The sequence below is a fragment of the Mizuhopecten yessoensis genome, unplaced genomic scaffold (assembly GCF_002113885.1).
Source record: "Mizuhopecten yessoensis strain PY_sf001 unplaced genomic scaffold, ASM211388v2 scaffold1359, whole genome shotgun sequence".
NCBI lineage: Eukaryota > Metazoa > Mollusca > Bivalvia > Pectinida > Pectinidae > Mizuhopecten > Mizuhopecten yessoensis.
This window is the reverse complement of record NW_018404007.1, coordinates 323895-342954: the sequence shown is the minus strand read 5'-3', so window position 1 is coordinate 342954 and position 19060 is coordinate 323895. Positions and strand designations below refer to the sequence as shown.

Below are 19060 nucleotides of genomic sequence, written 5' to 3'. Positions count from 1 at the left end.
TCATTTATCAAACATCCAGTATCTAAGGCAGAGAAACAGGTGCTAGATAAAAACACTACCTCATTTATCAAACATCCAGTATCTAAGGCAGAGAAACAGGTGCTAGATAAAACACCACAGGACTAGCTTATTTTATAGACAAAATATACCTCTTGAGGTTGCTTCATTCTCAGCCACTACAAAAGCCAGTCGTTTGAGGTGTTCATACAGGTGGAGTAGGTAATCTCGATTCCTTCTTTGATCCGTGCACTTGTCCCTGTTAACATCATATCAATCACACATACTGGGCATATCAATCCTTGTAAGATAGACAACCTTTTTATTTATAACAATAGATATATTAACAACATATATAGTTATAACTGTTCAATAAAATTAGGACACTGAACATGAAGAATTTAAAAATAGAAAAAACTAGCTGTAAATTGTTTAAACATGTGTAAACAGTGGATCATACAATGTAAAGTTAACAGTTCTCACTTGTTAAACAGTTGACACAAGCCACCGAGAGGTAGGTCTCTGCCAAGGGTCTGTAGGAGTTGCTTCATGGTACTGTGTATCGCTGGTCGTTCTGGTTGGACTTGCTCATTTTTTTTAGGAGATGCTTGTGAGCTGACACTACTAGCACTCTCCTTCCGTTTCTTACTTGGGCTTCCATCGACAGGTGACCTCTCGGCCAAGATAAATGCAGATTCCACATTACTTAAGCACTTCTTGACATCCAAGGTGAGGTGTGCGTAAAGCTTACAGTGGTCAGGAGAGAGGGGTAGAGTGGCTGTCTGTAGGAATGTCTGTATGCTGTGTTTGTATAGGGCTGTAGATATTTCCTGTTGTCCTGGTGATGGTGTCATAATGTCCACACCTGTCCCCAGCTGCAGAATCCTCTCAAACTGAAGCACCATGTCTCGCAGGTCCTTCTGTCTGGACCGTTTACCTTCCTCACCATGCTCCTTGCCACCAACCTCATTCCTGCCCACTGTTGACCTTGAGCTGCCGGGTTTTTCCTTCAGCTGAACCTTGATGGAGTCTATCATGTTGTTACACATTTCCCATGTTCTACAGCCTATACATAGCAGATCAAACAGAATCATCACCTCACCATTCTCCTGCTGGAATGTCCACTCTACCTTGGCAGGCAGTGACCCCCATGTCCGGCAGCTCGGCACACTAGGAAGGTTTGGTTGTGATAGAAGCTTCTCTGCAACCCCGCTAATGGACACCGTGGCAACCCCTGCAGCAGCCACTGAGGCCAGGGCTTTCATGTTGGACCTCCCTGGCTTGCTAGATTTTGGAACAGAGTTCTTGTGTGACCCGATGTTTAGTCCATGGAGCTTCCTGACAGCCTCACTATAAGATTGGGAGAAGGACACCTCTGCAACCTCAGGTCTGGCCTCGAGTTTCAGTAACTATTAGACAGTGAAAGCATCAATCAATTTTCAATTTTTGATTATATGTACCTACCTCACAAAATATACCAGAGGCCCAATGAGCCTGCATCGCTCACCTGGTATAAATTTCACACTTGTGACCTTAAAAGTGAACTAAAATAAAGCTACAGGCAAAATATCAGTATTTATGATTGAAATTAATTCAAAAGAAACTGTAAAAAGATTTTAAAACATTTCACTCCTGTGACCTTGAAAGTCGAACAAGGTCATTATGTTGAACAAATTTTATAGCCTTTCATCTCAAGATGCAGCTTGCAAAATATTAACATTCTGGGATCCATGGTTATTGAAAAGAGGTTGTTTAAAGATTTTGAACATATCTGATCCCTGTGACCTTGAATAAATGTCAAGGTCATTCATTTGAACAAACTTGGTAGCCCTAGTTCCTATCATGTTACATGGAAATTTTATTTAATTTGAGTTTATACACAACATGAATGCAATCCCCTTCCATCATGTCTTCAGTAATATAGATACTATAATGTGGGTCAGGGAGTAGGGGACATATATACGTACTGTATGATATATATATATATATAGATCTGTTACTATATTTAAGTAGACTATACACGTGACAAAATTGACCAATGAGAAGCATGTACGAGCATTAGAGAAAAAATTGTTAGAGGCAGCAGACAGGAAGTTTTTTCAGAGAGTTTGACACCTTATAAGTTTTAGGTAATTCTAACTTTATTAAATGTACATACATCATAAATACCAACTGTATATGTAACAATGCTTCACATGTCTTTACTGTATAACATATTTGATATACATGTGAATTAATATCATTGTGAAGAGGAAGACATCCACAAGTACATGATGTACAAGTTGAAATGTGCTTACTTCTGTCAAAAGTCAGATGACAATAAATGTAAGTAAGAGTAAAAGTGAAAATTATCACATTGTGGAAATGCTTACATTTTACTAATTGAGTTCACTAACTAACCTTGGAGGATTGTGGGTAGTAACAGCCTTACCTATGTAACTAACCTTGGAGGATTGTGGGTAGTAGCAGACTTACCTATGTAGCTAACCTTGGAGGATTGTGGGTAGTAACAGCCTTACCTATGTAACTAACCTTGGAGGATTGTGGGTAGTAACAGCCTTAACTATGTAACTAACCTTGGAGGATTGTGGGTAGTAGCAGACTTACCTATGTAGCTAACCTTGAAGGATTGTGGGTAGTAACAGCCTTACCTATGTAACTAACCTTGGAGGATTGTGGGTAGTAGCAGACTTACCTATGTAGCTAACCTTGGAGGATTGTGGGTAGTAACAGCCTTACCTATGTAACTAACCTTGGAAGATTGTGGGTAGTAGCAATTTATTTATGTAACTAACCTTGGAAGATTGTGGTATTAGCAGACTTACCCATGTAACTAACCTTGGAGGATTTAGGGTAGTAACAGACTTACCTATGTAACTTACCTTGAAAGATTGAAGTGAGTACCAGACTTACCTTTGTGACCTGGGAGGCTTGTGGGTAATTGCCTTTGCAGATACACATGTTGAGAAGGGATTCTGGGGAGGACAACATTAAAGGAATGATTCCAACTGGGTAACGATGAGGCCCTTTCCATCGAGCAGAGTGACGGCTACGTGACCTTCGTCTGCGCCTCTGACCTTCAAACCCACTGTCTGTCTGTACTTCACTCTCCTGACTTGGACTAGATCTACTTCCTAGTAACAAACAAATTAACCCTTCAAGGAATAGTCAAACAATGCAAATAGTTCTAAGTATGGCTCATATAAAGTTTCTTACCTTGTTTTGACAAATATTTTGATCTTCATTACAGAAGAGTGATGAAGCCATCTACAAATGACTGTTAGTCATCAGAAAGTTCCAATAAGCTCACAAAAGTATTCAAAACTGTCACCTAAAAACTTACTTTGTGTTCAAGAGATTATCTTTTTATTCACCCAACACGACGAACAGTTTTAAATACTATATAAAGAACTGTTATCTGAACTTGTTTTTACACCCTGGCAAAAATACACTTGTCATTATTTATGAAATCTTCTTTTATCTTCAGGTGATAATACTTTGGAAGAGTTGATGTAACAGAAACAGAATACTGACAGGTGAGTAAGCCCCTCCCCCCTCTCTTCACCCCCACTCCTGATGTGCCTGACTGTATTTACCTCATAACTGCAAGGCAGCAGCCTCATTAATCATCTTGGTTTTCAGAATACCGGTTATAGGCTTTACACAAAAAAAAACATTTTAAAATCCTACGAAGATCATTTACCAATTAACAAAGAGAAACAAACAGAACTGATAGTAATCACCAAGAAGGTCTCAGTTGATCAAAAGCAATTGTGCCCATCTTTGATTATACCGATAGTAATGTCTTATTCAAGTAAACCATTTACCATCAAAAGGAATGCTCTTTCTAACAAGCAGAGCAACACTACATATTTTTGACATTACAAATTCCTGTTCATCATCATCTTCAGTAATAGTGATCAAGGTAACACCACTATAACACATCTACATGGCATGCACTGGGATGGGAGTGGCTACCTGTGCACTTGGATGGGAATGGCTACCTGTGCACTGGGATGGGAGTGGCTACCTGTATACTTGGATGGGAGTGGCTACCTGTGCACTGGGATGGGAATGGCTACCTGTGCACTGGGATGGGAGGGGCTACCTGTGTACTGGGATGGGAGTGGCTACCTGTATACTGGGATGGGAGGGGCTACCTGTGCACTGGAATGGGAGTGGCTACCTGTGTACTGGGATGGGAGTGGCTACATGTGTACTGGGATGGGAGTGGCTACCTGTATACTGGGATGGGAGTGGCTACCTGTGCACTTGGATGGGAGTGACTACCTGTGTACTGGGATGGGATCGGCTACCTGTGTACTGGGATGGGAGTGGCTACCTGTGTACTGGGATGGGAGTGGCTACCTGTGTACCGAGATGGGAGTGACTACCTGTGCACTTGGATGGGAGTGACTACTGGTGTACTAAGAAGGTAATGGCTACCTGTGCTACCAGTGGGTGTATGCCTCCTGTTGTTAAGCTGACTTTCCATGATGTGACCCCCTACACCTTGGTCTTCCTCCCACTTGTCATCTGTAACACTCACTGCCTCCAGTAACACCTGGCCGACAGATTGTGGAATACATTCGTGACAGACTAACTGGAAACGCCATTGTGCTTCATGGACATACTGAGTCAATTGTGCAATTCTCTTCTTCATAACTGAGGAGTCAATGCTTGACTGGACCATGTGGCTGAGAGGCTGTTCTAACCGTACATCTATCACATCCTCAGAGTCTTCTGCACAATGAATAACATTTCCACTGCTTTTTTCCTTTTCTGGATCTTTCCCTAATACTTTAAACCGAGCGGCACCTAAATCTACCAGGCAATCTTTTAGCATAGCAAGGATATCCCTGACCAGATACTCATTGGTGAGGAAGCCAAATCTCGCTCCCCCTGATAAACTATCAACACTGTGGGCACTGCATGTACCGTTCTCCGATGCTTTCTGCGCCATTTCTATCTCTGCCTTGTGTATCACTCTTGCTTTCAATTCTTTCTTATTTTTCTCAGTTGTTATATGTTTCTTTGCTTCCCTGGCAATACAACTTTTATCATTTTCTTTCTTTGTTTCTGTGTTAGGTCTTTTGTGGCTAGGTTTGGTCCCACTATCAATGAACGGCTCATCATAAGCACTGCCGACAGGGAAAAACTTCTGATCTGAATAAGACATCTCAGAAGTTTGATTTTTAAACACAGATTGCCCTTCCACATGCTGAGGTGACACACTTTCTTCTGAAACCAAACTCATGGGCTGCGAGTCTTCGTCTAATGTGTTGTTGCGACTGCTATCATAGTCTGCAGCCTCGTCACTATCAGTCTCTACAAGTGAGCTTTCTTGAATGTCTTCGTGAGTAACAAACAAAAGCGAAAATAGATCTTCTAAAATTTCTAATCGAAATGCCAATGGCTGTAGACGAGCGAGGTAATGTCTAGCCTTATTCAACTTCGCTGTGACATTTGTAGTGTACACAGTCTGGAAGTTCTCAGTGATTTTCTTGTTAACACTGTGGCCACCATTTTTAGACTTTTTAAAGTTGTCCTCTGCTGGTACCTCCCCATAGGACCTTTGGTGGGCTGGCCGGACAGGGTTCACCAGTCGGCTGTCTGGGTATTCAGCACAAAAGTAGATGGCCTCCATCACATTTCTAATCACACAGAATCCACTATATATACTCATGTCCCTCCACCTCTCAAGGTGTACATCAGGTAGACTATCGGTTTTCGCTGGGTCATCTTCTTTTGAAGCAAACCTGACAAACTTGACCTTCTTCTTTGACTTATGACCTACTAAGACAAGGAAATAGTTTACAGTTACAGATGGGGTATGATTTGACTGAAGTATAAAGTCTCTATAATTACACAAAACAAAATATAATATTGTCTATAACATATTTAACTGAAACAAAAAAAACAAAGACATTTTAGAATGTCCCAACATTCCACTTACTTTTCCAATCGGAAATCAAAGGAACAAATAAGGCGCTTTACTCTCTGTACTCCCATTCTAGCCAAATGACTTCATGCACAAGCTATATATATATCAGTTTGAATAAACATTGTGTGATGTCCCCTTGTTACCTGTCTCCCCTTGTAGAGGGCTCTTCTGCAGTAGATGAAAGACTTCTTCCTGATCAAGGGAAGATATTCTGGTGGACCGATGGAGAACAAACAGCACAGAGTGGGTCTCCAAGCCAAGGAACATATCTGCCGCACGCTTCTGGTGACTCGTTAGGCCATCCTCGTTCTCCTTCAGCAGCGGTCTGTGCAGTGGAAATATAAATACTGGTTAATTATACTATAATACAGTATACATATAAGCAGTGGTCTATATTGTAAAAATTAACGATTAAACTAGAAATAACTTCATCCTGACACTACAAATGATACACAAACAGTTGGTCCAGACTACACTATATTAGGTGTATCTAGTGATACAGACAGCTGACTTACTTTGTACGGTCCAGACACCATTGTATCAGATCTATTTAGTGATACAGACAGCTGACTTACTTTGTACGGTCCAGAAACCACTGTATGAGAACTATCTAGTGATACAGACAGCTGACTTACTTTGTACGGTCCAGACACCACTGTATGAGATCTATCTAGTGATACAGACAGCTGACTTACTTTGTACGGTCCAGACACCACTATATTAGGTGTATCTAGTGATACAGACAGCTGACTTACTTTGTACGGTCCAGACACCACTGTGTGAGGTCTATCTACTGATACAGACAGCTGACTTACTATGTGCGACCCGGACACCACTGTATGAGATCTATCTAGTGATACAGACAGCTGACTTACTATGTACGGTCCAGACACCATTGTGTGAGGTCTATCTACTGATACAGACAGCTGACTTACTATGTACGGTCCAGACACCATTGTGTGAGGTCTATCTACTGATACAGACAGCTGACTTACTATGTGCGACCCGGACACCACTGTATGAGGTCTATCTAGTGATACAGACAGCTGACTTACTATGTACGGTCCAGACACCATTGTGTGAGGTCTATCTACTGATACAGACAGCTGACTTACTATGTACGGTCCAGACACCATTGTGTGAGGTCTATCTACTGATACAGACAGCTGACTTACTATGTGCGACCCGGACACCACTGTATGAGATCTATCTAGTGATACAGACAGCTGACTTACTATGTACGGTCCAGACACCATTGTGTGAGGTCTATCTACTGATACAGACAGCTGACTTACTATGTACGGTCCAGACACCATTGTGTGAGGTCTATCTACTGATACAGACAGCTGACTTACTATGTGCGACCCGGACACCACTGTATGAGGTCTATCTAGTGATACAGACAGCTGACTTACTATGTACGGTCCAGACACCATTGTGTGAGGTCTATCTACTGATACAGACAGCTGACTTACTATGTGCGACCCGGACACCACTGTATGAGGTCTATCTAGTGATACAGACAGCTGACTTACTATGTACGGTCCAGACACCATTGTGTGAGGTCTATCTACTGATACAGACAGCTGACTTACTATGTGCGACCCGGACACCACTGTATGAGGTCTATCTAGTGATACAGACAGCTGACTTACTATGTACGGTCCAGACACCATTGTGTGAGGTCTATCTACTGATACAGACAGCTGACTTACTATGTGCGACCCGGACACCACTGTATGAGGTCTATCTAGTGATACAGACAGCTGACTTACTATGTACGGTCCAGACACCATTGTGTGAGGTCTATCTACTGATACAGACAGCTGACTTACTATGTGCGACCCGGACACCACTGTATGAGATCTATCTAGTGATACAGACAGCTGACTTACTATGTACGGTCCAGACACCATTGTGTGAGGTCTATCTACTGATACAGACAGCTGACTTACTATGTGCGACCCGGACACCACTGTATGAGGTCTATCTAGTGATACAGACAGCTGACTTACTTTGTACGGTCCAGACACCATTGTGTGAGGTCTATCTACTGATACAGACAGCTGACTTACTATGTGCGACCCGGACACCACTGTATGAGATCTATCTAGTGATACAGACAGCTGACTTACTATGTACGGTCCAGACACCATTGTGTGAGGTCTATCTACTGATACAGACAGCTGACTTACTATGTGCGACCCGGACACCACTGTATGAGATCTATCTAGTGATACAGACAGCTGACTTACTATGTACGGTCCAGACACCATTGTGTGAGGTCTATCTACTGATACAGACAGCTGACTTACTATGTACGGTCCAGACACCATTGTGTGAGGTCTATCTACTGATACAGACAGCTGACTTACTATGTGCGACCCGGACACCACTGTATGAGATCTATCTAGTGATACAGACAGCTGACTTACTATGCACGGTCCTGAAACCACTGTATGAGATTTTTCTAGTGATACAGACAGCTGACTTACTTTGTGCAGTCCAGACACCACTGTAGGTGATTTTTCTAGTGATACAGACAGCTAACTTACTTTGTACGGTCCAGACACCACTGTATGTGATTTTTCTAGTGATGCAGACAGCTGACTTACTTTGTACGGTCCAGACACCACTGTGTGAGGTCTATCTACTGATACAGACAGCTGACTTACTTTGTACTGTCCAGACACCACTGTATTAGGTGTATCTAGTGATACAGACAGCTGACTTACTATGTACGGTCCAGACACCACTGTAGGTGATTTTTCTAGTGATACAGACAGCTAACTTACTTTGTACGGTCCAGACACCACTGTATGAGGTCTATCTACTGATACAGACAGCTGACTTACTATGTGCGACCCGGACACCACTGTATGAGATCTATCTAGTGATACAGGCAGCTGACTTACTTTGTGCGGTCCAGACACCACTGTGTGAGATCTATCTAGTGATACAGACAGCTGACTTACTTTGTACGGTCTAGACACCACTGTATGTGATTTTTCTAGTGATGCAGACAGCTGACTTACTTTGTACGGTCCAGACATCACTGTATGAGGTCTATCTACTGATACAGACAGCTGACTTACTTTGTACGGTCCAGACACCACTGTATGAGATCTATCTAGTGATACAGACAGCTGACTTACTTTGTGCGGTCCAGACACCACTGTGTGAGATCTATCTAGTGATACAGACAGCTGACTTACTTTGTACGGTCCAGACACCACTGTATGTGATTTTTCTAGTGATGCAGACAGCTGACTTTCTATGTACGGTCCAGACACCACTGTATGAGATTTTTCTACTGATACAGACAGCTGACTTGCTTTGTACGGTCCAGACACCACTGTATGAGGTCTATCCAGTGATACAGACAGCTGACTTACTATGTATGGTCCAGACACCACTGTATGAGGTTTATCTAGTGATACAGACAGCTGACTTACTTTGTACGTTCCAGACACCACTGTATGAGGTCTATCTAGTGATACAGACAGCTAACTTACTTTTTGCGGTCCAGACACCACTGTATGAGGTCTATCTAGTGATACAGACAGCTAACTTACTATGTACGGTCCAGACACCACTATATTAGGTGTATCTAGTGATACAGACAGTTAACTTACTTTGTACGGTCCAGACACCACTGTATGAGGTCTATCTTGTGATACAGACAGCTGACTTACTTTGTACGGTCCAGACACCACTGCATGAGGTCTATCTAGTGATACAGACAGCTGACTTACTTTGTACGGTCCAGACACCACTGTATGAGGTCTATTTGGTAGGAAAGCTTGCTACAACCTGCCTCTAATGCTGGATGCTGGAACTGGACCTATGTCAAAACACTAGTCTGTTAGCATCTTCTTGAAAATAAAAATCTCAAACGGGCTGGACACATGATGACACAAGTCATGTTAGGATTTTCTTATTCTGTTTAGCTAAGACTTGATGACCTTAAACCATCTATATACAATACTGACTGCAATATTTTCTAATAATAAACCTGAATAATGACACTTATTTGTGTCTAATCTTAAATCAGGTATCTTATATCTTGTTGATACATTGTTATGAGGACCAAAAAGTAAGATACTGATGAAGGGTGATTCACTCTCCTAACTGAGAACATATAACAATGTATCAGCCTCATCAAAAGTCTATAAATATGACAAATGATCATTTATATATCCTGAACATCAGTTATAAGTATTCTGTCTACAACAGTAAGCTTATTTTACCATGAACATCACTGAATTGCCATTATATTACTCTTTTTGAAAATACTCATTTGCTTGATTCCTGTGCTTAGCACTGATGGACTTCAAAACATATTTAATTATATTCTTTCTTATCATTTGTTGATCAACAGTAATTCAGTACAGTACAAATGAGATTGTCTTTGTGTGTACCAAGCTTAAGTTGATGCGGTACAAACCCATCGTCCCACAGTGTATCAAGTAATAATAATAATAAAGGCTTTATTTATTCTTGATAACATATTGAGCATGAAGCTCATCTTACATATGGTCAAGATACAATGTATGATAAAATGTACAAATATTTACAGCTTTAAGAAATATACATGTATAAAATACTGGATAAGGGAGGAAATCATAAATCATTTCAAGTAAAATTGCTTTGCAGTTCTCTTAAATTCTAAAAATGAAGTACAATTTCTAATATGACTTGGTAAAAAGATTCCATGTAAGGGGTCCCTGATATCTAAAAGATTTTCTAAAAATGTTCGTCTTATGATATGGCAAGTAAAACACATTGGTAGATGATGATATTGGAGTTCTACCCTGAACATTAGACATATACGTAAAATCATTCAAATTTTGTGAAGCTAAATTATTAAGTATCTTGTACATAAAAACTACTTGATTGTATAAAATTCTTTTGTGAAAAGGTAACCAATTAAGTTTTTTGAACATATCACAGTAAGGTGTGGAAAAATCACATTTTAAAATAATACTGGCTGCTGTCTTTTGCAGGCGTTCTAATTTTACAACATTATTTTTTGAACTGTTACCCAAAACAGTTGAACAATAATCCAGATGTGGGTCACTAATGTGAAGCAGTACATTAGTATGTGCAGTACAAACCCACTGTCCCACAGTGTATCAAGTAGTACTTTAGTGTGTGCAGTACAAACCCACCGTCCCACAGTGTATCAAGTAGTACTTTAGTGTGTGCAGTACAAACCCACTGTCCCACAGTGTATCAAGTAGTACTTTAGTGTGTGCAGTACAAACCCACTGTCCCACAGTGTATCAAGTAGTACTTTAGTGTGTGCAGTACAAACCCACTGTCCCACAGTGTATCAAGTAGTACTTTAGTGTGTGCAGTACAAACCCACTGTCCCACAGTGTATCAAGTAGTACTTTAGTGTGTGCAGTACAAACCCACTGTCCCACAGTGTATCAAGTAGTACTTTAGTGTGTGCAGTACAAACCCACTGTCCCACAGTGTATCAAGTAGTACTTTAGTGTGTGCAGTACAAACCCACTGTCCCACAGTGTATCAAGTAGTACTTTAGTGTGTGCAGTACAAACCCACTGTCCCACAGTGTATCAAGTAGTACTTTAGTGTGTGCAGTACAAACCCACTGTCCCACAGTGTATCAAGTAGTACTTTAGTGTGTGCAGTACAAACCCACTGTCCCACAGTGTATCAAGTAGTACTTTAGTGTGTGCAGTACAAACCCACTGTCCCACAGTGTATCAAGTAGTACTTTAGTGTGTGCAGTACAAACCCACTGTCCCACAGTGTATCAAGTAGTACTTTAGTGTGTGCAGTACAAACCCACTGTCCCACAGTGTATCAAGTAGTACTTTAGTGTGTGCAGTACAAACCCACTGTCCCACAGTGTATCAAGTAGTACTTTAGTGTGTGCAGTACAAACCCACTGTCCCACAGTGTATCAAGTAGTACTTTAGTGTGTGCAGTACAAACCCACTGTCCCACAGTGTATCAAGTAGTACTTTAGTGTGTGCAGTACAAACCCACTGTCCCACAGTGTATCAAGTAGTACTTTAGTGTGTGCAGTACAAACCCACTGTCCCACAGTGTATCAAGTAGTACTTTAGTGTGTGCAGTACAAACCCACTGTCCCACAGTGTATCAAGTAGTACTTTAGTGTGTGCAGTACAAACCCACTGTCCCACAGTGTATCAAGTAGTACTTTAGTGTGTGCAGTACAAACCCACTGTCCCACAGTGTATCAAGTAGTACTTTAGTGTGTGCAGTACAAACCCACTGTCCCACAGTGTATCAAGTAGTACTTTAGTGTGTGCAGTACAAACCCACTGTCCCACAGTGTATCAAGTAGTACTTTAGTGTGTGCAGTACAAACCCACTGTCCCACAGTGTATCAAGTAGTACTTTAGTGTGTGCAGTACAAACCCACCGTCCCACAGTGTATCAAGTAGTACTTTAGTATGTGCAGTACAAACCCACCGTCCCACAGTGTATCAAGTAGTACTTTAGTATGTGCAGTACAAACCCACCGTCCCACAGTGTATCAAGTAGTACTTTAGTATGTGCAGTACAAACCCACCGTCCCACAGTGTATCAAGTAGCACTTTAGTATGTGCAGTACAAACCCACCGTCCCACAGTGTATCCAGTAGTACTTTAGTGTGTGCAGTACAAACCCACTGTCCCACAGTGTATCCAGTAGTACTTTAGTGTGTGAAGTACAAACCCACCGTCCCACAGTGTATCAAGTAGTACTTTAGTGTGTGCAGTACAAACCTGATCGTCCCACAGTGTATCCAGCAGTACTTTGGCCTGGGAGCATGATTTACAAAAGGACCAGCCATGCAATAGAAGAAGTGGTTTCAGGGGCCATAACTCCTCTGGTTTTAACAACTCTGTCAGCTCACCAAATAAACTGTTCTTCATCAAGTTGATGGCAGTGTCCTGGAAAAAACAGAGAGAAAAAATAAGAAAACATTAGAGTAAAAGCAAGTGTTTCTATACAACAAACCTGAAAATGAGAAGTGTGCATTACCAGATTTACCGTCATCAAAGCGTGTATTCATTTGTCACTGTGATAATGAAGCTGACTTTCCAAAAAGAACAAATATCTAGTTATTAAGACAGCTTTTTTTTTAACCTTTTGGACATTTATTGATAATTCTGTACTGCTACTTATGATACTGTTGCATCCCCTTATCATATTTACATACATGTTACACATTGTATCCTCTCCCCATGTAACCAGATATGGTAGCCTCCCCCACCATGTTACTGTAATGACATACAACATAACCTATCCCCATGTCACCAGATATGGTAGCCTCCCCCACCATGTTAATGTAATGATATACAACATAACCTCTCCCCCATGTCACCAGATATGGTAGCCTCCCCCATCATGTTACTGTAATGATATACAACATAACCTCTCCCCATGTAACAGGGTAACCTCTATACCTCTCCCCAATCCTCACATGTCACCCTAAGTGTGTACTTACTAGTATGGTCTTCAGGAAATGTTGCTCTCTTTTTAAACAAAGAACAAATAACCAATGTAGACGAATTTTCACATCAGAGTTTTTTATCCAATGAAAGAATTGTCTCACAATCTCATCAAGACCGTTGTATCTATGGTTACCACTGGGTACACATTTGTTTTCCAACTCATATTCCAATTTACAGAATTCTTCTACCAAGTATGTATTTGTCTTGCCAACCATTGATGACAGAAGTCTTTCTCTGTCCAGCACACTACCATCACTAGCAGACAGCTCAAGAAATCTTGTGAAGAGTTCTCTCAAAGGGGCATAGTTCTGATAAGGTTCTGGGTTGTACAATGCTAGTAGCTCATATACTGTTCGTATTTTGGCCTCCCTTGAAGCTGCAGTCTCCTCTCTGGTACAGAAATTGGAATATCTATCCAAAATATTATTTATAGCCTGTAGGTAAATGTTTTGCAGAATGTCATTATTTTTCTTTAAGAACGTGTATTTTTTCTCTGCCAAGATTGCATGTATGAGAGCATGTCCCAAGATAGGATGTTCCAGTAGCTTGGTTTGGAGAAATTCTTGAAGATCTGATGACAGGGTGACAGAGGCAGGTTTGTTTCCACTAGTCAGGGGGGCTTCAGTGATGCATTTGTGATAATTATATAAATCCTGAAATATAATACATGCAAAAAAAAAAAGCATAAATCATCAAGATCATGTGAAAATCCAATTCTATGCATTAACAAATGGTGTCATATTCAGGGATCAAGGCACCATTTTGGTGAATATATACATTGTACTAATATATTTAAATATATGAAAATTAATGTTTTGAGTTTGCTGCCACCAGCAATTCCAAGCCAGAAAAAATAGTTATTAAGGGCATCAAATGGCAGAATTAGTCTACCTACCGCCGGCATTGTTGTTGATATCATCACTATTGTAAAGATAAACTATGGACTCAATTCATGCCGGAAGTTATGATTATCACCCACTTACATGACAGTAACATACCAACTTCCATGATCACAGGTGAGAGATGTGGGAGATATGCTCTAGACAAGCTGTATCTCAAAACAAATATTTTGTACTTTTAGTTAAGGTATAAGATCAACACGTAGGTCACAGTACTCTATTGTTTCACAGACACTCTGCCTCCCCAAGACGTACCAGCATACCAAGTATGATGATCCCAGGTGAAATAATGAGGAAGATATGCTCCAGACAACACCTTGGACAGACAGACGGAGGGCATAACCTTATCCTCCATCTGCTTTGCATACTAAAAAGTATAACTCACTCAGAGCAATACCAACATTTGATCTCGAAAATGGATTTATAGCTCTATCAATATAATAACTATATTGGCAGTTTTATTATTTTCAAAAGGTTTTTAAATAACAGATAGATTAATTTAGTTCTATAAATTACCATATCAAAAACTGTTTACAGAATCAAGTACATTGGTATTGGTTTACAATATATAATGTAGTATATATTACAATGGTCACTGCATGATGCTACATTGCCTACTTCACCTTCAAGTTAAATACCCTAATCACACACCCAGCTACCTACCCTAATCACATACCCAGCTACCTACCCTAATCATACAACCAGCTACCTACCCTAATCACATACCCAGCTACCTAACCTCATCACATACCCAGCTACCTACCCTAATCACACACCCAGCTACCTACCCTAATCACACACCCAGCTACCTACCCTAATCACACACCCAGCTACCTACCATAATCAAACATCCATCTACCTACCCTAATCACATACGCAGCTACCTTCCCTAATCACACACACACCCAGCTACCTACCCTAATCACACACCCAGCTACCTACCGTAATCAAACACCCACCTACCTACCCTAATCACATACCCAGCTACCTACCATAATCCCACACCCAGCTACCTACCATAATCACACACCCTCCCTACCCTAATCACACACCCAGCTACCTACCCTTATCACATACCCCGCTACCTACCCTAATCACATACCCAGCTACCTAACCTCATCACATACCCAGCTACCTACCCTAATCCCACACCCAGCTACCTACCCTAATCACACACCCAGCTATCTACCCTAATCACAAACCCAGCTACCTACCGTAATCACATACCCAGTTACCTACCCTAATCACATACCCAGCTACCTACCCTTATCACATACCCAGCTACCTACCCTAATCACACATCCAGCTACCTACCCTAATCAAACACCCAGCTACCTACCCTAATCATACACCCAGCTACCTACCCTAATCACACACCCAGCCCCCTACCCTAATCACACACCCAGCTACCTACCCTTATCACATACCCAGCTACCTACCCCCTAATCACATACGCAGCTACCTTCCCTAATCACACACCCAGCTACCTACCCTAATCCCACACCCAGCTACCTACCCTAATCACACACCCACCTACCTACCCTAAGCACATATCCAGCTACCTACCCTAATCACACACCCAGCTACCTACACTAATCACACACCCAGCTACCTACCCTAATCACACACCCACCTACCTACCCTAATCACATACCCAGCTACCTACCCAAATCACACACCCAGCTACCTACCCTAATCCCACACCCAGCTACCTACCCTAATCACATACCCAGCTTCCTACCCTAATCACACACCCAGCTATCTACCCTAATCACAAACCCAGCTACCTACCCTAATCACATACCCAGCAACCTACCCCAATCACATACCCAGCTACCTACCCTAATCACATATCCAGCTACCTACCCTAATCACACACCCAGCTACCTCCCCTAATCACACACCCAGCTACCTACCATAGTCACACACCCAGCTACCTGCCCTAATCACACACCCAGCTACCTACCCTAATCAAACACCCAGCTACCTACCCTAATCATACACCCAGCTACCTACCCTAATCACACACCCAGCCCCCTACCCTAATCACACACCCAGCTACCTACCCTAAACACTCACCCAGCTACCTACCCTTATCACACACCCAGCTACCTACCCTAATCACACACCCACCTACCTACCCTAAGCACATATCCAGCTACCTACCCTAATCACACACCCAGCTACCTTCCCTAATCACATACCCAGCTACCTTCCCTAATCACACCCCCAGCTACCTACCCTAATCACACCCAGCTACCTACCCTAATCACATACCCAGCTTCCTACCCTAATCACACACCCAGCTATCTACCCTAATCACAAACCCAGCTACCTACCGTAATCACATACCCAGCTACCTACCCGAATCACATACCCAGCTACCTACCCTAATCACATATCCAGCTACCTACCCTAATCACACACCCAGCTACCTCCCCTAATCATACACCCAGCTACCTACCCTAATCACACACCCAGCCCCCTACCCTAATCACACACCCAGCTACCTACCCTTATCACATACCCAGCTACCTACCCGAATCACACACCCAGCTAACCTACCCTAATCACATACCAACCTACCTACCCTAATCACACACCCAGCTACCTCCCCTAATCACACACCCAGCTACCTCCCCTAATCACATACCCAGCTACCTACCCTAAGCACACACCCAGCTACCTACCCTAATCACATACCCAGCTACCTTCCCTAATCACATACCCAGCTACCTTCCCTAATCACATTCCCAGCTACCTACCCTAATCACACACCCAGCTACATACCCTAATCACACACCCAGCTACCTACCCTAATCACATACCCAGCTACCTACCCTAAGCACATACCCAGCTACCTACCCTAATCATATACCCAGCTACCTACCCTAATCACATACCCAGCTACCTACCCTAATCACATACCCAGTTACCTACCCTAATCACACACTCGGACACATTGTGACAGGCTTCCAGAAGCAACAAGTGGAACTCAGTGTTTTGTTGCAAAATTTCAAAGGTCCTCTTCTGTAAAGAAATTAAAATGCATAATTAATATTATCTGCAGTTTGACATCATTGGTTATCAGAGTATGCATTGGAAATAAAAATATACATGTAGTATACACAAATGATCTGAAAATGTCTAAATACATTTATTGACAAATAACATATTTCGATTGAGCAAAGAGTATTGTATTATATGGAGAACTGACACTGGGCAATGTGGAGACGTGATAGACCGAATATATTACCTCGTCATCCTCAGAGCAGGGTGTGTTGAGTCTCCTGTACTCCTGGAGACTGAGCCAGGACAGCTGCTGAGGGGATGTGACAGAGCATTCTGGACCAATACACAAGCTGTCAACAAAATAAATAGATACCAGCTGTATTATCACAAATGTAAGTACTGATATATAAATTACATAGAATATTTACTTCAGCTTGTAAAACGGGACTTTAAAATCCTTGTGATCCGTATCTTAATTTATCCTTATGAAGATGACACAAATTTCATTCATCATCAGTGATCATTTGGGTAGATTTTACAATAGATCTGTCAGTCTGAAGTAGATTTTCTCAACTACGGTCTAGACACATCGGACTAATTTCTTCAGCATTCATCACTTCATATATATAATATTATTTTTATTATTTCAACTCTGATGAGTAGCACAGATGTAGTACGCAGGAAATAACCATGAACGATTTTTTTCTGTAGTAATGTTTAGTTTGTTCCTTCGATCATCGTTATACACACCTTCTCTCGTAAGGATTTTCTGTAATGTCCCGAAGAAAGTCCTTGATGTTCCTTCCGATCAATTGGCCCTCGCGGTGCAGCTGCTGAAGACAGGCACGGGCAACCTCCCACTGCCCCAGGTACAAGTTGTTGCAGAAGTACCGAAACAACCTTTCGACAGAGTATCGACGCTCTTCTTTATAAGGGAAATCTTCTTTGTTTGTGGCTTGTTCCATCCCGAATCACGATAGCCAGTACTTTGACAAGGTATCGACGATAATGGCATATTTAAGATCTGCCATTGAAGTTCAGAAGTTCAACGTTTGTTATGATGGATATCGCCATCTTGTTTGGTCACATGAGCAGTTGACCTTTGAACTGTATGGGTACGATTCTAATAATCATACGGGAAGTAGAATGCTGTTACAAAAGTCCGTTTTTTATTATTGCACTGGATCAATTAGATAGAAAATAACTTTAAGTATATAATAACAATTTATATGTTGAAAGTTTCTGTCAGAAACCAGATATTATATTATAAATTGTATTATAACTGCAAATTTATAATATACGCCCCAGGACGGTGACAGCATAATCATGTAAAACCTAAGGTTCAACAAGCCCCCTAAAAGATGTTATAGTCATCCTAATTTCAACCCCCTGGCAAGTCATATTCAAATAGCCTTATCGAAAATCGGAATATTTATATGTAATTTAAATATATTGAACTAATATGAGCTATTAAAAAGGTACATAACCAGGTTAACGAAGTCAAAATACGGCATTAAGCCTGATGTAATTATAAAAGTTGCTCACCAGATTTATAACATGTTAATCTCTTAAGCGACCCAAATGAGTGTTGCGAAATGACATGTTTTTTGAAGACATTTATATACCTAGGTCATGCGGGGCATTATTTCTATTCAGCTATGTGTGGAGAGGTATACACAAGAAGATGAATATTGCTATTGGAAAGTACA

General features: G+C 41.4%; 1 protein-coding gene across 1 annotated transcript in view; it reads right to left on the bottom strand.

Moving 5' to 3' along the window:
• The window catches only part of LOC110460149 (zinc finger FYVE domain-containing protein 26-like), a 64544-nt gene extending 46106 nt beyond the window's left edge, over positions 1–18438 (bottom strand). The window contains exons 1-11 of the mRNA XM_021512891.1: positions 18102–18438; positions 17596–17701; positions 17280–17369; positions 13434–14093; positions 12709–12876; positions 9697–9785; positions 6085–6266; positions 4444–5793; positions 2911–3131; positions 481–1406; positions 150–256 (exon numbers count right to left, since the gene is read on the bottom strand). Of these exons, the coding sequence (XP_021368566.1) occupies positions 150–256; positions 481–1406; positions 2911–3131; positions 4444–5793; positions 6085–6266; positions 9697–9785; positions 12709–12876; positions 13434–14093; positions 17280–17369; positions 17596–17701; positions 18102–18316 (4114 nt within the window). The 5' untranslated portion in view covers positions 18317–18438. The remainder of the gene's footprint in view (positions 1–149; positions 257–480; positions 1407–2910; positions 3132–4443; positions 5794–6084; positions 6267–9696; positions 9786–12708; positions 12877–13433; positions 14094–17279; positions 17370–17595; positions 17702–18101) is intronic.
• Between the last annotated feature and the right edge of the window lie 622 nt (positions 18439–19060).